The sequence below is a fragment of the Diachasma alloeum genome, unplaced genomic scaffold (genome assembly GCF_001412515.2).
Source record: "Diachasma alloeum isolate Michigan unplaced genomic scaffold, Dall2.0 Dall_scaffold_00349, whole genome shotgun sequence".
NCBI lineage: Eukaryota > Metazoa > Arthropoda > Insecta > Hymenoptera > Braconidae > Diachasma > Diachasma alloeum.
The window spans coordinates 745,822-769,367 of NW_021680488.1; the positions used below are offsets into that span (position 1 = coordinate 745,822).

At 40.6% G+C, this 23,546-nt stretch overlaps 4 protein-coding genes across 4 annotated transcripts in view; 3 read left to right on the forward strand and 1 right to left on the reverse strand.

The window, feature by feature from the left end:
* The window catches only part of LOC107040864 (4-aminobutyrate aminotransferase, mitochondrial-like), a 4,871-nt gene extending 2,976 nt beyond the window's left edge, over positions 1-1,895 (forward strand). Inside the window, exon 4 of the mRNA XM_015261129.1 lies at positions 1,882-1,895. Within this exon, the coding sequence (XP_015116615.1) occupies positions 1,882-1,895 (14 nt within the window). The remainder of the gene's footprint in view (positions 1-1,881) is intronic.
* Positions 1,896-2,331: 436 nt separating this feature from the next.
* On the forward strand, positions 2,332-10,160 carry LOC107040949 (4-aminobutyrate aminotransferase, mitochondrial). Its single transcript, XM_015261275.1, has 7 exons — positions 2,332-2,489; positions 3,953-4,068; positions 5,804-6,254; positions 7,546-7,859; positions 7,936-8,093; positions 9,414-9,682; positions 9,767-10,160. Exons 1-7 carry the CDS (start codon positions 2,429-2,431, stop codon positions 9,880-9,882), a joined length of 1,485 nt encoding a protein of 494 aa, XP_015116761.1. The 5' UTR covers positions 2,332-2,428; the 3' UTR covers positions 9,883-10,160.
* A 139-nt stretch (positions 10,161-10,299) lies between these two features.
* Positions 10,300-14,953, reverse strand: LOC107040948 (VPS35 endosomal protein sorting factor-like). Its single transcript, XM_015261274.1, has 3 exons — positions 14,860-14,953; positions 13,935-14,807; positions 10,300-12,458 (listed from the first exon to the last, which is right to left on the reverse strand). The coding sequence occupies exons 1-3, from the start codon at positions 14,874-14,876 to the stop codon at positions 10,412-10,414; spliced, it is 2,937 nt and encodes a 978-aa protein (XP_015116760.1). The 5' UTR covers positions 14,877-14,953; the 3' UTR covers positions 10,300-10,411.
* Positions 14,954-15,957: 1,004 nt separating this feature from the next.
* LOC107040951 (polycomb group protein Psc) lies at positions 15,958-22,001 on the forward strand. Its single transcript, XM_015261278.1, has 4 exons — positions 15,958-16,260; positions 16,631-16,749; positions 17,107-17,259; positions 18,552-22,001. The coding sequence occupies exons 2-4, from the start codon at positions 16,632-16,634 to the stop codon at positions 21,827-21,829; spliced, it is 3,549 nt and encodes a 1,182-aa protein (XP_015116764.1). The 5' UTR covers positions 15,958-16,260; position 16,631; the 3' UTR covers positions 21,830-22,001.
* Positions 22,002-23,546: the final 1,545 nt, after the last annotated feature.

A 23,546-nucleotide genomic window follows, 5' to 3' on the forward strand; every position in this document is an offset into this window, starting at 1 on the left:
TGTGAAGAATTTACACTTTAATAGTTTACTGAGGGATGAATTTAGGTATACGCATAATAAATTGTACAAATTTGTTTATTATGCTTAACGAGTAATGACTTAAGTTGTTTTAATCACTATAAATTTTCTATGAAAGTGTTTATAAAACGATACATACGATGTTTAGGGTAAGATAATTGAAGCAGAGTGTCAAAAAGCATTGATGAAAAATCACCATTAGCATTGTAAATAATTGCAGATGAATGATAAATGCCGATTTATCCATTGAAATGTGACATTTTTATGACAATTCGATAATCGAAGATGGTCTGATTCTCATTAACTCCACTGAATAATCAGCTCATTGAGCATTACTTGTTAATTTTTTTTTTTCGTTATTAATAATTATTTCTTCATTAAATTGCTTAACGAGAGGGAAAAGAAAAAAACAGATGTAAATTTTTATGCCAGGGTAAACAAAAAGCGAATGATTGTACAGTATTTTTAATTCAAATTGCTCGATGTAATTCTGGTGATGAGATAATTAATGATGGAGAATATCGGTGACCATTACATTTAGAATTAATTTCATTAACATTATTTTTCACAAGTTGAACGTTTAAATTGTAATATTAACGTGTGTAAGCACTATTTTCTGCTCCTTATTTTTATTATGATAATAAAGAAATAATTGTAGCTTTCATTGCAAGTAGGTGGACGAGTTGAATTTATCACGGATTAATTTTTAAGGATAATTAGGATAAGGTTAACAATAAATAGGTGATAATTGAGGGAGGAGGTAGGGCCAGTCGCTTAGCCACTGGGGAGTATCGTTTTTCGTTGGGTTTTGAGTATCGACAACTTTTTATTTTGTCAAGAAAAAAAATACAAAATTTTGAGGAAAAAAATCATGTAATTGAGGAGGTACGCAAGAATAAAGAGTTTAAGTGATTAAAAATATGTTCGTGGGTGTTTTGGTGGCTTCAGGTGGTGATGGAGATTATTTGGTTGCATGAGTGCATTAAATTCTGTGTTGTTTAGATTCTGTAATTTATTGTTGAGGAAAATTTTTGTTGAAAATCTTTTGGATGTTTTGGTGCTTTTGAAGGGACTTACGCGATTGAGAGGTAATTGCGCGGAGGTAGGGAAATGGGTGAATGTGAATTGCATTTGACGTTTCCGGCCCTTATTCTGACCCTCATGAACCCTGAAAATTTTTGCATTAGCTGAAATTACGATTTTATTATATAGGGGAGGGTAGGGTAAAATGGACATTTTAGACTTTTTTAAAATTATTCATAACTCAGAAACAAATCAGTAGTGAAGCGGTAAACCGAGTTAAGTCGATTTTGATTATTAACTAGTTTTTGCTGAATATCTCGGAATCTAAGAGAGATAGCAAAATTTTTCTCATGACTTTTTTTATAACGCTCTATTGGCTCTACAAAAAAGGTCATGACAAAAATCTTTCTATCTCTTTTAGATTCCGAGATATTCGTCAAAAACTAGCCAATAGTAAAAATCGAATTAACCCGGTTTACCGCTTCGCTACTGAAATGTATCAATAGAGCTCAGTTTAGGCTCAACACGAAGGGAAAGAATTGTTCTTTGTATTGAAAAAAAATGATTAAATTTCATCAACATTTCAACCCGTCACTAATATTTTTAAAAAAGTCAAAAGTGTCCATTTTACCCCAACCTCACCAAGAGAGATTTCTTCATACCTCTTTAGGAGAGAATTTTGTGATCCATAAAGACGGTTTTTTGATATTTTCTCTTAAAACAATAATTCATGAAGTGGAGAAAAATGAAGAGTTTAAGTGATTAAAATTATTGTTCCTGGGTGTTTTTGATGGCTTCAGGTGGTGATGGAGATTATTTGTAATTGAAATTCTGTTTCAGATGTCGATGATTGATTCTGTATTGGGAAGGAATCCGAATGGATATCCGTATGTGGTCAGACTGGAAACCCAAGGGTCGTAGGTTCAAGCCCAACCTCCGGCAATTTTTCTCATCTCAAGATCTTCAATTTCCTACTGTGGCTGGAAAATTCAAAATTACCACCAGATTGGTTTCATAAAAAATTTATCATCTAGCAGTTATTGACAAAAATATTCTCCCCATCCTAAAAGCCCTTCGAAATTATCTCATTCCACCCCTCCCTCCATAAATCCGACTGCACCCCAAACTCCTTACAATTCTCCTCTTCCCCGGATCATCATTTCGAATGAATGACCTCGCACTAGGTTTGAGTGTGCGCACTGGTATCCGTATCAAGACCGGTTTTGACACTACCTCATAATAGTCGAATAGTCGTACTTCTGCTCTGCACCAGGCCCGTGCGTGCGCCTGTCAATCAAGGAGTAAACATTAAAAAATCGCTGGCATTTAATTACAAATATTGAACTAGTTCCTTGAAGCTGTCACTCTGCCTTTCACATCCCCGAGGATGTTGACGAAGGGTTGCAGCCTCTCTCGAGGTCGATCAATCCTCCCTGGATTATTCCAAGGTACGGAAAATTATCAATACTTCATTCCTATCCGGGCTATATTCCTCAAAAAAAAAATTATTCCAAAATGTTCTTTTCAAAAAATTTCCCCTTGACTTACGTTTTCCAAAATTTCTTCCCGAAATTCTTTATTTGTGTTACGTTCCTGAAATATTGGATTGAAAAATATTTCAGATCATTAATTTCCGAAATTATAGTTGAAGATTTTTGTTAACAGTAAAAAAACAGGTGAATAAGAAGAAATTTTGAGGGCGAAATTCAAAGAAAACATCTCTTCAGAAGAAATTAACTCACATTCTCTCGATACCCCAGAAAAACTTCGATAAACATTCTTATTTCATCCTTTTCATTATTATCAATACTTCTTTCCTATCCCGGCTATACTCCTCCGAAAAAAAAATTCTCAATAAATATTTTAGATATAAAAAATATAATAGAAAATATGATATAAAAAATATTTTAGATCATTAATTTTCGAAATTATAGTTGAAGATTTTTGTTAACAGTAAAAAACAGGTGAATAAGAAGAAATTTTGAGGGCGAAATTCAAAGAAAACATCTCTTCAGAAGAAATTAACTCACATTCTCTCGATAACCCAGAAAGGCTTCGATAAACATTCTTATTTCATCCTTTTAAATATTATCAATACTTCTTTCCTATTCCGGCTATAGTCCTCCGAAAAAAAAATTCTCAATTTTTTTTTCATAAAATTTCCACTTCAATTCTTATTTTAAAAAATTCTTCCCGAAACTTGTCATCAAAAACAATGGTCAATAAAAGGCAAGTAATTTTTCCCTTTCTTTAATTCCTGAAATACTCTACCTAAAAATATTCCAGAGTATTCATTTCCAAAATTGTAGTCCAACATTTTTGTGATGCCGGCCTCAAAAGTGCACTTTTCGAAACGGTTTAGTGTGCGCAAAGTGGTTGTTTTCCGCACCGCGTGCGCAGTTTACGCATGCTCTTGAACTTTACGCACTCGTGCACAAAAACAATCACATTGCCCCCACTACCGTTCCGACAGATGACCTCGGCAGGTACCACAAAAAATGGGATTTGTTACACGTACGTGTGAAAAAGTGGAACTTTACGCCCTAGTAACACGACATACTATTTTTTAACGATGAGAAAAAAATGGATGAATAAGAAGAAACTGAACAAACATTTTGAGGAGGAATGAACTTACACGTGCGTTCTCCTGATACGCCAGAAAAGCTTCGATAAACAATTACGCTTATCTTATCTATTACGAAATTGATAATGAACACATCCATCCAGTTAAAAATAATCCAAGTTCATTGGATCCAGTGGCAGAAGGCCACTTAGCTTTAAGTGATATTAATCAAACTAAATCGATGGAGCTCGTGGGGATTTACGCAGGGAGACGTGGCCTGATATCGCTATGAAAACGCACGTCTCTTCACTCAATTTTATTGACATTTTGCATTATGAAATGTTCAAGGTAAAAGCCATCCGAGATGCCTGACGACGGCTGCAGAGCCGAAGGCTCCGAAGGTCAAGACTGAGATACCTGGACCTCAATCGAGAGAGTTGTTGCAGGAACTTAATAAATATCAGGTGGGATTATTATTATTTTCAGCTTGAACATGACTTATGAAATTTTGATGATGAAACATCAAATTTAAGGGGGATAAGTAATATTTTTTTAATGTTTACCAGAGTTTTTATGTAAACTATAATAATAGGCCCTCAGTTTGACCTTTATATTTTGACCCTTACTCTGACCCTTAGATTTTGACTCTTACTTTTGGACCGTTAAATTTTGATGCTTAATTTTGACCCTTCTATTTTGACCTTTACGTTATTACCCTCAGATTTTGAAGTTTAGATTTTGACCTACACATTTTGATTCTTATATGTTGACCTTTATATTTTGACCTACACATTTTGACCCTCAGATTTTGAAGTTTCGATTTTGACCCTTACATTCTGTTCCTTATATTTTAATCCTTACATAATGACCTTTAGAGTGTGACCCTTAAATTTTGACTCTCATATTTTGACCTTTATATTTAGATCTCTGTTTTCTGACATTCTACGTTATGACCCTTATACTTTGACACGCATATTTTGACCCCGAGGACTGAGTCTTATTGTAACCCTTACTTTAAATCCCTATTTCTGACCCTCATTTGGACTTTCCTGATCCCGGCAGTAATTTTTTCTAAAATCGGTGATTTTTTCACAGATTTTTTCTATAATAATTGTAGGGACAAACGTAAAAACACTCCAAATGTTCGAAGAAGAGAAACAATGGGAATCGGTCCGGAAGTTATTGGTTCGCTCCATAGGGTCCAAATCTAAGGATCAAAATATGAGGGTCAAAATATAAGTGTCAAAATTTAAGGGTCCAAACAAGGGTCAAAATTTACGAGAACAAATCTGAGTCAAAATGTAAGGGTCAAAAGATAAGAATTAAAATGTGATGGTCAAAATGTAAGGGTCAAAACAAGCGTCAAAATTTAAGGGTCAAAATCTAAGAGCCAAAACCGGGGTCAAAATTTAAGGGCCAAACCAAGGGTCCAAATCTAAGGGTCAAACTAAGGGCCAATTATTATTGAGGATCAAAATGAGGGCCAATTCTCAGGGATCAAATCGGGGGTCTAATATTATCCCTCCCCCCTTCGCTACGGACACGTCTTAAATGTCCACCAAATGACCTCCAAAAGCCATGAAATGACCATGAAAATCGGTGGCTTGGCCGTGGTTTTGTTCATACGTGCATTTCAATAACGCAGAGATAGAATTTAATTTGAGGGCATCTTGCACGTATGAAAAAATCATATAGAAATTTTCTATACGGATTGAGTATAAAATTTCTATAGGATTTTCGTATATGATATTCAGATATTTCTATACGGATATTTTTATACAAATTATTTCTATACGATTTCTATAGGTTTGATCCTATACGACCCACTGGCACATGTATAGAAACATTTCGTATGGAGTTGCGACATTTCTCTGTTTTTCTCTGGAGCGTTTAGACATCTTTCGTATGAAAACAAAAATTTATGTAAAAATTTATGTATAGAAATAATTCGTATAGAAATATCCGAATATCATATACGGAAATCCTATAGAATTTCTATACGCAATCCGTACAGAAAATTTCTATACGATTTTTTCATACGTGTGGTAGTGATCAACGGACAAATTGTCCTCATTGCTGTCATATTTCATAAACTCAATCAACAAAAATCGAATTATCTCCAGTTGCGCCACTCCACCTCTCAATTTCCACATCTTGTTTTTCCACTTCCTTATTTAAATAAGTCAACACACGTTGCAGCAAGCCGCAACGGTTCAATTGTTCGCTGACTACGACAAATCATCAGGGAATTACATAGTCGATGTGGATGGTAACACATTGCTGGATGTCTACATGCAAATATCCTCAATGCCCCTGGGGTACAACCACCCGGCGATGCTGGAGGCCCTCTCCGATCCCCACAACCAGAGGTCGATCGTCAACAGGCCCGCCCTGGGGGTCTTCCCCGGTGGGGACTGGCCAAAGAAACTGAAAAGTATTCTACTGAGGCCTGGGGTAGTGCCCCCGGGCCTTACGCACATCACGACGATGATGTGCGGCTCGTGTTCAAATGAAAATGCATTTAAAAATATCTTCCTGTGGTATGCGAACAAGAAGAGACATAGTCAGCCGTTCACTAAAGAGGAAATGGAAAGCTGTATGATCAATCAGAGTCCTGGCTCGCCGCGATATTCCATTCTGTCGTTCAAAGGTATTGTTGGGGGTTGGATGAATGGGGGGGGGGGGGTAATTGAAATTCTGGTTGAGATGACGATGATTGATTTTTCATTAGGAAGGAATACCGAGTAAGGGAACACCTCTAAAAAATTGCCGTCAAAACGACTCCGCCCTATCCGCCACATGTTATTTTTTGTAATACCTGCCTCAAAAGTTCACTTTTCGAAACCGTTTAGTGTGTGTAAAGTGGTTGTTTTACGCACAATGTGCGTAAAGTTCAGAGGTCGTGCGTAAAGTGAATTCTCGTGTGTAAAGCGAAGCTTCATGCTTCAGCTTCGTGATTGCTCGAAATTCACTTTACGCACGACCTTGCACTGAGAGAAAAAATTATTCCTGCCAAGGATTGATATTCTCATCAGAAGATATAGTATATTTCAGCACGTGTGGGGCAATTTCGTCTTTAACGTGTGTGGGGTTTACAGCATGAGCCGAAGGCGAGTGAATTAGACACGAGACGCGAAGCGTCAAGTGTGTAATCCAGCCGGTTTCAGGCATGAGTGGCATAAATATTTTTTCAGAACGAATTTTTCCAGGACAGTCATTTTCAGAGAGTCCAAGTCTATCCTCAAAAATTACAGTGATGTTGAACATCTGATTATTATGCTACATATGACCTTGACAAAATGTTCTCCGATATCTTCCGGATTTTACAAATTGGCGATTTTCTCAGGTAAAGAAAATTGGAATAATTCCAAATGTTAATAATTATTATTGGAGTTTCTTCGAGGTCATATGCAGAAGAATATTCTTATAGATCACCATAATTCTCACGCTTGGAACTGATTTCGGAGCACCTGGAAATGACTGGCCTGGAGAAATACGTTCCAAAAGGGCTATTTTCTTCTACTAAGAGTATGAAAAAGATATCACCAATAACATTTTCTTGGAAAGAATAAATTTTTTTCTCAGTGTGAACTTTACGCACACCGTGCACAAAAGCAAGCACTTTACCCCCACTACGGTTCCGAACAGTGAACTCGGCAGGCATTACAAAAAATGGGATGTTACGCGTGCGTGCAAAAAAGTGGTTCTTCACGCACTTGTAACACAATATACTATTTCCAGAAGAAAAAATTTCATACAAAAAATGAGTTATCTATTCACTCATTGAATTGTGAGGGATTGATTTCAATTTTGTTTTCATTCACTGGTCCATTTGAATTTCATTCAAATTGAAGGGATGACTGATGTAGACATTTAGTAAAGAGTATGAAACAAAAATTCCTCCCTAAATATTTCATCAATTCAAATTTTGACATTTCTAGGAGCTTTTCATGGAAGAACCCTGGGCTCTCTTTCAGTAACCCATAGTAAATACATTCACAAAATCGACATTCCGGCATTCGACTGGCCCATAGCATCATTCCCGAAGTACAGGTACCCCCTGGAGGAGAACCAGAGGGAGAACAAGGCGGAGGACGAGAGATGCCTAGCCGAGATCGAGGAGCTCATGGTCAAGTTTGACAGGGAGAAGAACACCCCTGTCGCTGGAGTTATCATCGAGCCCATCCAGGCGGAGGGAGGAGACAACCATGGGTCCCCTACCTTCTTCCAGAGACTTCGACAGCTGACCAAAAAGGTAATCTACGGTTTTAACCCCAGAATGAGTCGTCGTGGGATGAAATTAATTTTCTATTGGAAATTGGGCATTCCAGCATGGAGCTGCGTTACTCATCGATGAAGTACAAACTGGTGGTGGTCCCACTGGAAAAATGTGGTGCCACGAACATTTTAATCTCGACTCTCCTCCTGATATCGTCACTTTCAGCAAGAAGATGCAGCTGGGAGGATATTTCCATTCTGCTGAATTCAAGTGAGTAATGATTGAAATTTTCCACTTTCTCCTGAACAATTTGAGATTCCACAAAGTGATTGGCGTAATTAGTTCAATGGCGAAAGGGTAGATGTGATGAAACTTCTTTTCGAGATGGGGATGATTGATTTTTTTCGTTTTGAAAAGGAATACCAAGTGAATAGCCATGTGTGTAAAGGCTCAGACTGGAAACGTAAGATCGCGGGTTCAAATCTGACCTCCGGCGATTTTTTGCATTTTCCCAAATTCATTCATCTTACCTTTCGAATTGACGAGGAAATGAAATACCTTTTTCTGTACTGCTTCTCACGATTTCTCGTCTGGGAATTGGTATTACATACTTCCCAAACTCGAAAACTTGAAAATCACTACAGAAAAATATTATTCCTGGGCTGTGATGGGGTTTTTTTACTCGTGTAGCCACACAAGTAAAAAACCCCATCGCCACAGGCCGGAAAAATACTATTTTGTATTTGGCATAGATGTTTCAATAACGAAGGGATAGAGTTTAATAACGAAATGATAGATGTGATTGTTCAAGTCCTTTTTTATTTTTTTATTTTTTATATTAAAGCTTCGGAACCCATTTTCGGGCTCATTCAGCTGACATGGATAAGAAAAAGACAAAAAAAGAAAACAGCTGATAACAGCCTCCAATTATCGCAGATTATGTGATTTTGGTTGTAGTTATCTAGACATTGTTGCTGTTATTTTGACTATGTTAATTTTAAATCTGTAGTTCACATTTCTCAAAAAATTTTGTAATGTCTCTGATGTGTTTCTTCGAGGGTGTTTTCAGGATCTCTTGGATTTTCGATGGTCTGGTGTTGAATTTTTTGTGGTCCAAGTCGTTTTAGCCCTCAGCTGAGTTTTCGAGATATATCTCCGAATCTAAGGGAGATAACGAAATTTTCGTACTGAGCTTTTTTAGGGAGCGAATTGACAGCTAAAAAAGAGGTCATGACAAAAATTTTGCCATCTCCCTTGAATCTCGAGATATTCATTGAAAACCGGTCGATAGTCAAAATCGACTTGAAACGTTCTATCGCTTCGCTACTGACTTCTTTTCAAGATGGGGAGGGTTGATTTTTTTTATTGACAAGGAATACCGAGTCAATATCCATGTCCACAAAGGCTCAGACTGATAACCTAAGGGTTCAAACCACGCCGCAATGATTTAAATTTTACATTTTCTCCTCGACAATTCGATATTCGACAAAATGATAATCCGCAGAATACAGTCTCAAAGTGATAAAACCCATAATTCATCATTGATGTTTGAAAATTTTGTATCTTCAAATGAAAAATGTTGCATTCCAGACCTAATATCGGCTACAGAGTCTTCAACACGTGGATGGGTGACCCCAGCAAGCTCATCCTCCTGGAAGCAATTATAAAAGTTATCGAACAGGATCGTCTCTTGGAAAAGGTCTCAAAAGTTGGGAAGTATACCCTGGAGCAGTTGAAGTCCCTCGAGAAGGAGCACTCGACCCTCATAAATTCCTCCAGAGGTCGAGGCACCTTCATCGCCTTCGACGGGGCCACGGCCGAAATCCGAGACAAGATCGTCAAGAAACTCCTCTCGAAAGGTGCCAAAAATACCCTCCAATTTTCTCAAAATTACACAAAACGAAAATACCCCGACTAAATTCGTATCTCTCCCCCCTAAACAGGAGTCCAAGCAGGTGGTTGTGGTGCTACAGCAGTCCGACTCCGCCCGGCTCTCACGTTCGACCAACACCACGCTGATATATTTTTGGACGCTCTCCGTTCAGTCCTCAAGGAATAAAAAATACAAGATGAAATCAACACTGCAATAATCAAGTCTTCCACGATCACGTGCTGCGCCCGTTATTTTTGTATATTTTTGCAGAAGGAAAAATCTGGGGTGAATTCAACAGTTCCACCAGTGAACGATTCACCTTAGAATGAACACTCACTACGTGATATCTTCAATGAATGTGATTAATTAAGCATTAACATCCGACGTCTTCCGTGCACCAGTCAACGCCCTATATACAACAATAGAAATGCAATAAAATCTCATGAAAACTCAATTTTCCTCAATGATGACTAATTCTTTCTCTTCATATACTCAGGCTGGAATTTTTCGCATTTCCCTAAATTCATTGACCTTGAATTTCGAGCTGAAAAAGAAATGAAATAACTGTCTTATGAATGCTCGGAATCAAAATTCAACACATGCTACCCTTAATTAATGTAATTCATGACAAGCATCCGACGTCTTCCGCCCACCATTGAATCCTCTATATACAACCATACAAATACAATAAAATCTCATGAAAACTCAGTCTCCCTTAATGACTAATTCTCTTCAAGATCTCCCCGAAATGCTCAAACTCCGGGCATCTCTTCTTCCTCTTCATATACTCAACAGTCCTCATCCTCAACTTGGAATCGACACAGCCATGCTTTAACGACAGATTCCACAAGCTAACCGCCATGTTCGCCATCCCCGACTGCCGGAGATCAGCCCTCATCAGGAGCCTCCCAAACACCTCAAGAGCAAAGTTCGACTGTTTGTCAAACATGTCATTTGCCCCCAGATACTTCAGGTGTTCCAGGATCTCCTCCAAAACCTTGGTGCAGATCTTGTTCACCTCGTTGATGAACTTCTCATCACTCCCGTACAATTTGTCATTGGAATCCACCTTGTCGACGTGGTAGGGATAGCTCTCCCTGGTGACTGTGGACAGCAGGTCCAAGACCCTCAAGTACACCTGGTACTTCATTCCACTGTGCTCATCAAAGCACCTCTGGACGACGTTCAACAACCCCCTCATGAGGTACAGCACCCCGTGCTCAGGGCTATCAGGCACGACAAGCAGAGTCGACAGAAAATTCGAGAGGTACGAAACGAGATAAGGCTCCGAGTTCTTCGCCCTCCCCTCGACATCCAGAGTCTTCTCCATCTCAGGGACAAGACTCAGGGCAGCTTTGAAGCAGGCGTCGGCCTGGCCCAGACACTGATTCAGCAGCGCCACCTGCCCCGACAGCAAATACAACTGCAGTCTTATCTGGACCTGGCTCAGGGAAGGAATCGTGATGAAACAAAAGGCTGCGCAGGCCCTCACGAAGGCCGAAGTCCTCCTCGTGTGGTGGCCCCTGACGATCCTCCTCGTCTCGACAGCCTGCCTGTTCACACACTGCACCAGCTGCACGTGCACCGAGTCCAGATTAGGAAAGGCTGCTCTGGCTTCAGCGTAAAAATTCAACTGCTTCTCGAAGTCCCTTCCATAGTCCACCCTCTGCACCAGGAGACATATCAAGTTTCCGATCTGTCTCTTCTCGTCGTCAACCGTCAACGCAGAGACCGAATCGTGCATGATCCTGGCGATGAACATCAGGGCGTTGATTATAATGGGATCTGTAATCGGTCCGGGGTTACTCTGACTCGTGAACCTCTCGATGATGCTCTTGCAGACCTCCACCTTGATGGACTCCTTGTGAAAGAGGTCCACGAGAGGAAGGAAATTCTCCATCGTCAGCAACGACTCGAACTCCTGCGACCCGGAGACAATCTTGTCGATTATTCCCTGCAGCTGGGGGTAGAAGTGCTGGAACTCTCGATTGCCACTTAAGTGCGAAATTATCTCCCCCAGGTACTCGTTTATCTCCTTCGTCGTGAAGTGCTGCACCACGAACTGAATCCAGATCTCAGTGCAGTGCATGAACTTTCCAGGATCACCCAGGTTGATGATGTACCTGAAGACAACATCGTAGACTTCTTGGCAATTTGTCTTCGAGGGGGATTCCTGGATCAAGCACTCGCCGAGGGATCTGTAGAGGATGTACTGGGGGTATCCGTCGTCACTGCAGTCGGAAATTAATTTGACGAATTCTGTGCACCTGGAGGCGATGTAGGCTGGCTTGGAGGCGCCTAGGATAGCGTTCAGGAGCAAGGCCCCATTGTCCTGTTGCTTGCATTTCGAGAGAACTTCTCCCAGGAAGCTCTCAGGGGTGGCGGATCTGGTCATCATCTGCAGGATCCAATCGAGAGCTGGTGTGTACAGGTTCAAGTACGAAAACAGCGAGATGTTCTGTCGGTTGAGCTCCATCTTCGTTGAGTGGCTGAAGAGTTGGTGGTATGTCAGGAGAAAATCGTAAAAATTCTCCTTCACGAAGTCCGAGTCTCTGTGTAGGGCCATTCCCACACGGCAGAGGTAGCACCGAGCGTAAACGGCAATTAGGGGATTCCCAATTCCCCTTATCATTCTGGTGATCCTCAATAGGGCTGTGTTGAATTCGCTCGTTGTCAGGAAACTGTAGGATTTGATTATGGCCATCTCTACGTAGAGTCTTGGGACTAGTTCTCTGATGGAGGCGATCTTGTAGAACCAGTTCCTGCGGGCAGGAATTTTTTGAATTTATAAAAATCGATGGGTTGAATCGGCATCTGCCGATATATCGCACCCGAAAATATCGATATTGAAAACATTGAGGTAGAAGTATTGTTCATTTAGGAAGAAGTAGGAGTGATGTGAAGTTTAGAAAAGAACTTCGTAGACATTGAATTCGATTCAATATTGATACTGGAGATGGATTATCGATTTCTTCGATATATTGGGGGCTCCACGGCAAAATATCACATATCAAAATATCACCGGCAAAAAATCATGCCTCAAAATATCACGAAACAAAATATCACCGGTAAAAAATATCACAAATCAAAATATCACACACAAAAAATATCACAAACCAAAATGGTCATAAACAAATTAAAAAAAAAAATTACGAGTGCACATGAATTGAAAACAAATCAAACAATTTCTCCTAAACCCAAACAGAAAATCAATATATTGATTTATAAGGAGAGTGAAAAACCCAGCAGTGTTTACATACCGAAAATGGAATTAAATAGCCGTATTGTGGTAATGAATTATCGGAAAAAGAAAGAATTACACGGCGGTGCTCACACACGCGACGAAAAATCAAGAAAAACCATTGAAATATCATTGAATATATTGAAAATTAAAAAAATTACTTAATATTATTGAAAATTTAAAAATTACATGATATGATATGATATGATATTTTAAAAAATGATATTTATCACAAATAATATTTTCATATTATGATATTTATCCATGTGATATTTTTTCATATGATATTTTGCGGTGTGATATTTTGAGACTGATATTTTGCCGTGATGCCACATTGGGTTGTGAAATATCGATATTCGGAACGATCGAGGTCATATCGAACATACTACAGGTGGAAATGTTAGATGTTGAAAATATATCGATACATTAAATCGATAAAAATTGTTGCTTACGGAACCGTTGAGTATGTCATGCTCAGAGATATCAATATTGCGAACATCGATAGAAAAATATTGTTCTCTTAGGAGGAAGTAGAAATTTTATAAAAGTGGATGGAAAGAATGAATGTTGAAAATTCTAATTTGATTAAATATCGATTTTGGGAATGAATTATCGATTTCTTCCATGAACCATCGATATTCGAAATAATCTCATATTGAACATCCATATCTGCAGGCAGGAATATTCGATATTTAAAAATATATCGATATATTAAATCTCAGAAAATCGTTCACGGATTCGATATATCGGTCTATCACGTCCAGAAATATCGATATTGCAAACACCGACAGAAAAATATTGTTCTCCTAGGCGGATGTATGTACAAAGTTTCATAAAAATTGATAGAAAAAATAACTTACAAAAAATTAATTTGATTAAACATCGATATGGGGAGTAAAATCTCGATTTCTTCTCTACATGGATCCAAAAAAAGTCCATCACCGGACTATAAAGAACTGATATTGAGAATAATAGATGTGAAATGGGATGTCCTTACCTGCAGGTCTCCTTGGCGTTCTCCGGCACCATGTCCGGGGTGAAGTTATCGGGGAGGCTGGTGGGAACCTTACTCCCGGGCTTGTAATAATCCGCCTTGACCTTGAGCCTCTCGTAGACGAGCTTCCCGAAGATGTCGAGGATGTCAGTGATGAGGACGAATTTGCTGGGGTAGAAAGCCATGGCGGAGGTGTCCACCAGGAGTTTAGCACACTGAATAGCTATTTTCAGGGCCTTCACCCGTTGGTCCGAGTGCCATGCCTGCACCAGTTCGGTGTTAAGTTGCTCTGTTCTCAGGGCGTACTCCTGCTGGGAGAGGTCGAGCATCTGGCGGACCGACCCTTCCTCGAAGTCGTCCAGCTGCTCCAGACGGGTCTTCACTTTGTCCAGCTGCGTGTTGGCCTGGACTTTGACTATTTTCTCGCCACCGGAGAGGAAGGACGTGACGATGGAGAGTTTCTCGGAGGTGGTGTACTTGGTGAGGATGGAGGAGCGCCAGGTGGACCAGGGCTCCTGGAGGTGATCCTCGGGGGCTTCTCGGGGCTTCTTCCCTGGGGGAACTAGGTTCGGGGAGTAGTCCCACTCGTCCGCCGCCATCTTGGACAGGGGGTCGAGTTCTTCCTTGGAGAACTGGGTGAGGGGGTCCGAGCCGTCGAGGGTGGAGGGGTTGGAGAGGGGGTCGATGAGGGACGAGGGGGTGTGGGTTGGGGTTGGGGTTCCTGTGGAAGAGGCGGTGCTCGTGCTACGGAGGGTGCCTCGGCGGAGACCCAGGCGGCCTGACTCGATGGCGACGATGGTGGAGGGCTTCAGGGGGTGCTCCGAGACTTCCTCCAGGGGGAGCCGGCGTGGGGCGCAGCCCTGGGAGCTGGAGATCCTGGGGGAGAGAGGGTTAGCTGGATTTTTGAAACAGGTTCGAGGGGACTTACCAGGTGGCGTCTGCCATGGTGACCACTGGGGTTTTTATGGCTTTTCGAGGGGTGGTTTAGATCCGGTTATCTGTCAAGTACATTTTGGAGGTTATGTGGGCTGTGAGGCTGGTAAGGATAATTTCTTTGAGGAGGTATTAGGAATAAGCAGGGCTGGGCATCTGTCGATAACCGCAGGTTTTTACATGACATTGTAAATACCCGTAATTTACGTGAGAAATTTAAAACATGTAAAAAAACAGCCGACGTTATCTTTTATCGTAAACGGTGAAGCTTCGCGAAGATTATAACTCGGGAGGGTGATAAAAGTCACGAGGTTCATACCCTGGTAAAACAGTCCGATTATTTCCGACTGGGTGATAAAAAATGAATCAGCGTTCATGATGTTTCAGTCTTTGCCCGAAAAATTCACTTTTCGTCACAACGTGATGAAAAAGTGTTTTTTGGCTCGTGGGATCATATCACTCGCCTTTGGCTTGTGCTCTAAGCGTAACGAGATATACTATTTATGCCCCAAGTACTGAATCGGAATTCTAACCGAACAACGTAAAGTTAAAATTCGCGGTTTATCTGTCCTCGGGACATAATATACTATTTTTTATGATATTTATGTGTCCAATACCGCGTCTTCGTCAGTCGCAGTAAAATAAAACATTCTAGTAACTGAAAATTGCAAGCTTTTCGAAGTAGGGGAAGTTGGGGTAAAACGGACACTTTTGACTTTCTTAAAAATGTTAATAAGGGGTTGAAATGTTGATAAAATTTAATAACTTTTTTTTCCAATACAAAAAATAATTCGTTCTCTTTGTGACGAGCCTAAACTGAGCTCAATTGATCAATTTGTTTCTGAGTTATGAATAATTTTAAAAAAGTCTAAAGTGTCCATTTTACCCCACCCGCCCCTAATGTAAAAAATGTAAAAAACTCGTCGAGGTAATTTACACGCCCAACCCTGCTGGCACTCCTCAATCCCGCCAAAACTCTCACCCCCTGCCTTACCAACCGCCGGTCCTCCCCCTGATACCCCAGCGCTGCTCCGAAATGTTTTCAGAAAGGTCAGTTACTCGATTGTTTATCCGCCATTTTGTTTCACTGCTCCACACGCAATTTCCAGTGTACGGTGATCCAATTTATCATGTACCTGTGATAACCCTCGAAAAGACCCCCAAAAACAGCCACCAGTGCGTTGAAAAGCCCTCGAGACCCCCGAAACAAAGTGACAGACATGCGAAAACCGATGTAAAACTTGAAAATAGTGTAATAATCAGTGTCTCCACTGCGTGATGACAAGCCCCGACGAGTTTCCCCGAGTTTCTACCCAACTTTACTGACTTTTTGGAACGAATGACAATTTCCAAAGTGTGAAAAACTCATCAAAGAAACTCGTGAAAAATAATTCAAGTGAGTAATCCCTGACTTTCGGAGATTTTCCTCGAACCTTCGGTTTTTTTATCGTTGACAGAATTTTTTTTTCCCCTCGGGGTTCGGCGTTGGTGCTGGATGAGCCAGTGGGTGAAATTTAATTTTCTAGGTGTCAATATGGCTGATTTACCAACATTTCAGTCATCCAGTATTTTTTATGGGGGAATCTCGCGGATTTTTGGGGTTATTCTCGGGGTTTAGGAGTTTTTTTGGGGTTCGGAGTGGATTTCAGGGTGGGAAGGTGTTTGGGGGTTATAAAGGGAGCTTGAGGGATGGGGTTAAGGTTAATTCTTGGGTTTATGGATTTTTGATGGGGTTTTGGGACTCATCGGGTGGTTTTTACTTGCAGAATGTCCGGCCAGAGTGGAGGGAGACTCAAATTGGCTAAGTTGAATGAACAATTGACTTGCAAATTGTGCCAGGGGTATTTCATCGATGCTACCACAATTATTGAGTGTCTACACTCGTGTAAGTTGATTATTGTGGTTGTTTTTGGTTTCTATTTTTAGAATTGTCGAAGATCTTTTCTTTATCTAGAGATTCAATTTTTATTTATTATTCAAGTTGATTTTTTTCCTTTCATGGGAGTTCAATTTATTGGATCATTGTTTTTTGGGTGGAATTTTCAATTTTCCCTACATCCAGAATATTTGAAGATTTGTTTCTATCCTAGATATCTAAAAGGACAAATGATATTTTAGTTTTGGTTTCCGTTAAATTCGCAAATTTATTTGTTGAAGTGTTGGTTTCGTGTGAATTCCTCAATTCCCATCTGCTTTTTTCAATTTTAAATCACGATGAATAATGATTTTTTCTTCGGCTCAGTCTGCAGAAGTTGCATCGTCAAGTACTTGGAGACGAATAAGTACTGTCCAATATGTGAAGTGCAAGTCCACAAGAGTAAACCCCTATTGAATATTCGTCCTGATCACACACTCCAGGATATCGTATACAAGCTAGTACCTGGATGCTATCAAAGTGAGTAAAAAATATTTATATATTTTTTTAATTCATATTTCTTTCCTTTTCTGAGTGAAAAATATTTTTACTCAGAATATTTGTTTGTTTTTATTAATAACTCCTCTGGGGCTACGTGTGTACATTATATCATACACACCTTCCTACATTTTTAATTCTATTTTACTTTGACAGCGACAAATCAATCTCCACTACAACTATTCTAAATTGAACTATCTGAGCTCCAGTTCATTTTCTATATTTCCTAAATTGAGAATAGAAATTCTCCCACATCGCCCTCTATTTTTTGATTCGTCGACTCCTTTAGATAAATTATCAATTTGAAAATAAATGTCATAAGAACCTAGTATAAAGACGAATTGTTAATTTTATTTTAGTAAAGCTGTTGGAACAGATTTTCTCAAACGAAAAAAAATCAATTTTCAAAAAATACAAACACTCAATAAATTTTTTATTCTTTCACAACTGTTACACTGATATTTCGTTGTCATTGTTTTTTGTATTTTCATTTTTCTATTCCTCAAGTAGATAATTCATCATTTGAAAATGATGAGACAAGGAAAATAAATCCCATAAGAATCATCATTTTAAAAATAAATCCCATGAGACCCTCGTATACAAAAAAATTCTTCATTTCATTTTTTTAAAGTTGATGCAACAAATATCTCTCAATCACCAGAAGAATTATTCTCATGTATTCCCCTCCACCCTTAAAAAATTAGGGGAGGGTGGGGCTAAATGCAACAGTCGAAAACCGACTGTTTGACGTAATTCAAGCAAAAAAAATTTTTTCCCAAAATTTTTTCCATCAATTTTTTTTTATTCTTAGGAGTATTGATGAGAATAATAATTTTCTATTCAGTAGAATGGGAAATTATTGAGAAGTTTTGACTGGAGATTTTTTGAATGGATTAATTAAAGAGAAAATGAAACAGCAAAATCCAAAGTTCGGAAGGAGACCCAGAGGGGGAAAAAGGAAAACGTGATGCTGAATTTTAATCGAATGAAAAAAGAAAAGTGTAATCGGCCTACTTCAATCAAATGAATTATAATCAATCGAATTATAAGACGAATAGAAAATAATGATTCTCATCAGTACTCCCAATAATAATAAAAAGTTGAGAAAAAAAATATTCTTTGCTTGAATTGCGTCACATAATCGGTTTTCAACTGTTTCATTTTCTCCCATGTTTCATTTAGCCCCGCAAAATTTTTCTCAAACACAGCCAAATTAAAAAAAACCATTCCCAAAAAATGAACAGCCCCTCAAAAAATGTCTCCTCTTCTTCCAGATGAGATGCGTTGTCGTCGTGAGTTTTACGAGAAGCACCCAGAGGCCCCAATCGCGTCAATGTCCCCGGAGGCTCGAGGCGAGCCAATCGAGTCGCACATCTACTCCCCCGACGAGTCCCTCTCCCTCTCCCTCGAGTACTACAACCCCTCCCTGAACGACAGTCCCATTCCCTCCGAGACCGACGAGGAGAAGTCCTCCTCGTCCTCCTCCAAGTCCCAGCCCCGTCGTTACCTCCGTTGTCCAGCAGCAGTCACTGTATTTCACCTGCAGAAATTAATCCGCGCCAAATATGGTCTCAGCGATGTCCACCGAGTCGACATAATGTACAAGGAGGAGCCCCTCTACGGCAACTACACCCTGATGGACGTCATGTACATCTACCACTGGCGAAGGAAGGTGCCCCTCCACCTGAGCTACAGGATCTTCGAGTCCTCCCCGAAGAGGCTCAAGCTCTCAGAGGACAACGACCACTTCAAAGCGTCACTGTCCACCGCTGGTATCACCCCCTCAAATCCCCCCGAGGAGTCCCCAGTTAAACGAGAATGGAAAGAAGTCCAACTGAAGATATCAGAGACCGGTGTTATGTCTGTCATAACATCCCCAGACTCGAAGAAACCTCAGAAGAAAGAGACAATCGAAGAGGACCAACGAAGACTTGACGAGTCAGTAGCCAGTGTCGTTAAACCCAAGAGAAAAACAGAAGATCCTAAAGAGCCAGATAAACCAGATAAACAGGATAAACCAGATAAGCAAGATAAACCAGACAAACAAAAGAAATCATCTGATAAAGAAGAGGACAACAACAACAAGGAGAAGACCCCATCGTCATCAGTCCCAGAATCATCGTCAGCATCGAAACCCCCAGAGATCCCATCAAAACCGAAAGCCGATCAAAAGCCCACGAATGCAGGATCAAATTCACAGACAAGTGGCTCGAAAATCGAATCCCTAAGTGCTAAACTACAATTTCAACCCAAAGTTGGGCCCATCAATCACACGTACTCGAAGAAATCGCAGAAGGAGAAGAAGTCGGTGCTGGAGAAGGTGCTGAAGAAGGAAGTGAAGAGTGATAAGGAGCAGAAGAAGTCGCAGGCACCACCGCCTGCCACCCCAAAATCCTCATCATCATCGTCATCGTCGTCGTCGTCTCCATCGTCGAAGGCATCGACGACATCGACGCACGTCAGCATGAGCACCTTCGGTGGCTGCACCTACTCGACAGCTCCCTCCTTATCGATCTCCTTAACCTCTCGAAGGAACTCCTCCCCAGAGCGAACTAAAGACGACAATCAGAAGTCAAATAATCAGAACTCAGAGCCCCTCAATGTCCCTGTGATCCCCCAGTCGACGTTTCCCTTTTACATGCAGAACTTTGTTGATGGGAACTTGAAGAGCCCCTCCAAGTCATCGTCATCCTCTCCAAAGTGTCCAGTCACCCAGCCCTACAGCCTCCAAACCCCCTCAATCAGCATGTACTCCATCCCTACCTCATCAGCAAAGCACCAAAACACGTCTACCCCAACGACCTCATCGTCTCGAGCGAACTCAAAGGGTCTCGAGATCACCTCTGTCTACTCCTCAGTCCCCCCATGCCCCGACGCAATTCCCATATCCCTGATGCACTCGTCAAAACCAACAATCAGAAAAACCGAGATCCTGGCGAAGGGGACGAATGTCAACGAGATCTGCGCTAAGATAAGCGAAAACTCCCGCGAGAAGGACAAGAACAAAACCGAGACAAGAGCGAGATCAGAGATCCCAGATCTACTGAAAATTCCCATCAAGTCATCCTCAGAGGTCTCTAAACACGGAGCAATCCCCAATGTCCCCAGCTACACTCCCAGCAACTCCTTGACAATATCTCCATCTGACTCCAAAGGATCATCATCGAAGTCTATTCCAAATCTATCACCATCATCACCTCTTCTTCTCCACTCGTCGCCGAAGGTGTCGAATCCCACGAAAAAACAATCAACTGGATTTAAGACTCTTCGTGACCCACCGAGACCCTGGAACCCCTCCCTCAGTAGAAATAACTACGTTGCTGCCAAGAATCAGGCCAAAGAGCTTGCCTCTGAGCAGTCGAATCCCTCGAGTCCCTCCGGCAAATCAGTACCCTCTAAATCAAGATCAATATTCAAGCACAGAAACAATCTCCCCAGGTACCTGGGTAATCCAGCCTCCGGGGTTAAACCCCTCTACGGTGTTAACAATGACCCCAAGGAGAAAGAGTCAACATCAAAATCACCGAGTCTCATAACAAAAATTGAGCCAAAAACCCTGTCACCCATATCCACCACAAATTCACCGATAGTCTCGCCACCTCCTTATTCTCCAAACGCCAGGAACTACAACGCCCCCTTTACGAGGGAGATTGGGAGGACTTCCGGCTCTTTGTCCCCCAGGAACTCACCGGTCAACATGTTGACGAATCCGTTTATACCGAATGCAACACCGAATACGAATCCCAGGATTTTTCCCCAGGGATTTCTGCCACCATTCAGCGATGGGAGTAGATTTGGGGGGCCACTGATGAGGTCACCCATGGGCATCAGCTCGGCTTATCACAATTTACCAGCTTCGATCAACAGGTGCATACCTAGGAGCTACTCGGCACTGAGTTATCAGGGGCTTCAGGCACCTGCGGTACAGAGAATTCCGCCGAGCTCTCACTCGAGTCCAAAGAGTCCGAAAATTTCGGGAGGGCATATCGGTAAGGATGAGGAGGGAAAGGGAGGGGAGGGAAATGCTTTTAATCTGAGTAAATCAGGTGCGGGAGGGACTTCGGGTACGGCTGGAGTGAGTGATCTATCGAAGCATAATGAGGAGAAGGTAGTGGGAAAGGAGAGGGAGAGGAGAAAGAGTGGCGAGAAGGGGGATGAGGAGAAGGGTGAGGGGGACATGAAAAAAGACCTGAGAAAGGAGTTGAAGAGGGACCTGAAGGGGGAGGAGGAGCAGTCGTCCTCGAAATCAAGGGAGGACGTTAAGGAGAAGGATGGAAAGGAGGAGGAGAGGGTGAGTAAGGAGGCGGGCTCGGTGAATTCTTCAGGTGGACCTGAAAATAAGCTCAATGGGGTTAATAATCCGGAGGCATCGGGCTCGTCAGCAACAGGCGACAAGGGTGAGGAGGGTGATAAGGAGGTTAGGGTCAAGGAGAGTAAAGTTAGTGAGGTGAAGGAGAAGGAGAAGGAGGAGGTCATTCTCAAGGAGAGCAAGTGTGAGGAGTTGAGTAAGGAGATTAAGGCGCAGGAGCAGAGGAGTAAACCTGAGTCTTAAAGGGTGAGGGTGTATCATAGTGTACATAGTGATACCAAAATTCAGTTCTTTGTTGGGTTTTGAAAGTTTTTTTTTTATCTTTGGGGGGTAGAGGATTATCCTGTGAGGGTAATTATTATATTTTGAGAGGGGGATGTTTTTTAGGTTTTATGGAGGTTTTTAAAAGGTTTTAGAGGGGTGGGGGATTCAATGAGTGGATGGATTGAGGGGGGGAGAGGGCTTTGGGGGGAGGGGCTGCGGGTGGACGTAAGGAGGGATTGAAGTTGAGGTCAAGTAGCTTGAATTAGGTTTCCAGGATTAAAATCAGGTTGGGCGGCTTAATTCAAGCGCCGTTGGAGTGATTGAGATGTTTTTTCATTTGATTTTATGACGTTGGAATACCTGATTAGAATATTTAAATTCAGGTTTTAAGCCTAAAACGTAGATTTCGAGGCTTGAAATCAGGATCAAGGGGTCTTAATCCAATCGAATTGGTCTCAATTTACATCGACTGTTGAAGATTAAAATCAAGTTGGGTGGCTTAAATCAGGTATTAATCGCCTGAAATTAGGCTGTGTTAGTGGATTGTTAAAACAAGAAAGTTTTTATACAATTCTCTGGCGATGGTATGTCTGAATAGAATGTTTGACTCCTTCGCCGATGATAAGGTTAAAATCAGGTTTTGAGGCTTAAAATCAGGTTGGGGGGGTCTTAATCCAAGCAGGGTGTCACAAAAAGTCCACTCAACTATACAGAATCACATTTTGCTGATTGAGATCAGAATGAAACTCTCCAAACTCAGGTATCCAAGCTCTTAAATCAGGTCCTGTCGTTAGATTGCTTGAACAAGCTGGATTAATTTTAAATTTTTTCCTTTCCTCTTTGAAAGTTTGTGGATCTAAAAATGAGTGTCTTAAATCAGGTTTCAAGGACAAAATCAGGCTCCACTATCACAAAGACCATCTCATTATAACCTCGAGCTTTCAATCAAAAGAACAATCACACAATTCTTTCCAGAAAAATATCCTCCACTCATTGAATTCACCTAACTCATCTCAGTGTAAATTATTATTCAATAATTGAAAAGAATTGTCATGTATTCGCTTACATCGGGTGTACTATTTAAAAGAAAAAAATTCCCGATTCTAATTATCAGAGGACGATAATAACGATAATATTTTAATGAGATAAATCATAGAACTGATGGCTCAATGATTTATCATTGATAAATCGCTATCATCGAGGACAAAAAACCGTCACTGTTCCCACTGATTAATCAGCAATTAATGAGAATTAGTGTCCTAGGTCATAAGTAAGTCTTAACGAATAATAAAAAAAAAACACAAGATACAAAAAATTATTAATATAATGTTATTTAAATAACGCATTTTTTATATCATAGATTGATGATAAATTTGTATAGTTTGCAATGAATAAATGCCACTTGTCTTATTACGAAATATACATACTGTAATACGTATGTATCACTCAATGAAAAATTTTTTTTATCATTAATTGATTCAGTCGGGAGTGATTGGTTGGAATCACTTCACGACTGAAGTAGCTGGAGGAAATTGATAATTAATTGTGAAAAAAAACCAAATAATTTGAACGTGAAATGGGACTAAAACATAATCAAGATTTTTCGGATGCTGTTGGGAACATTTATTCGGCTTTTTTTTTTAGTGATTAAGGACTCATTGGTTTAGTGTATGTACTAATGTAACATAATGGGGGG

Coding starts and splice junctions, on each gene's coding strand:
- LOC107040949 (XM_015261275.1), top strand. CDS start 2,429: ATGTTGACGAAGGGTTGCAGCCTCTCTCGAGGTCGATCAATCCTCCCT. Junction 4,069..5,803: donor AGGAACTTAATAAATATCAG/GTGGGATTATTA, acceptor CACACGTTGCAG/CAAGCCGCAACGGTTCAATT. Junction 7,860..7,935: donor TTCGACAGCTGACCAAAAAG/GTAATCTACGGT, acceptor TGGGCATTCCAG/CATGGAGCTGCGTTACTCAT.
- LOC107040948 (XM_015261274.1), bottom strand. Junction 12,459..13,934: donor AACGCCAAGGAGACCTGCAG/GTAAGGACATCC, acceptor TCCTGCCCGCAG/GAACTGGTTCTACAAGATCG.
- LOC107040951 (XM_015261278.1), top strand. CDS start 16,632: ATGTCCGGCCAGAGTGGAGGGAGACTCAAATTGGCTAAGTTGAATGAA. Junction 16,750..17,106: donor TATTGAGTGTCTACACTCGT/GTAAGTTGATTA, acceptor TCTTCGGCTCAG/TCTGCAGAAGTTGCATCGTC. Junction 17,260..18,551: donor AGTACCTGGATGCTATCAAA/GTGAGTAAAAAA, acceptor CTCTTCTTCCAG/ATGAGATGCGTTGTCGTCGT.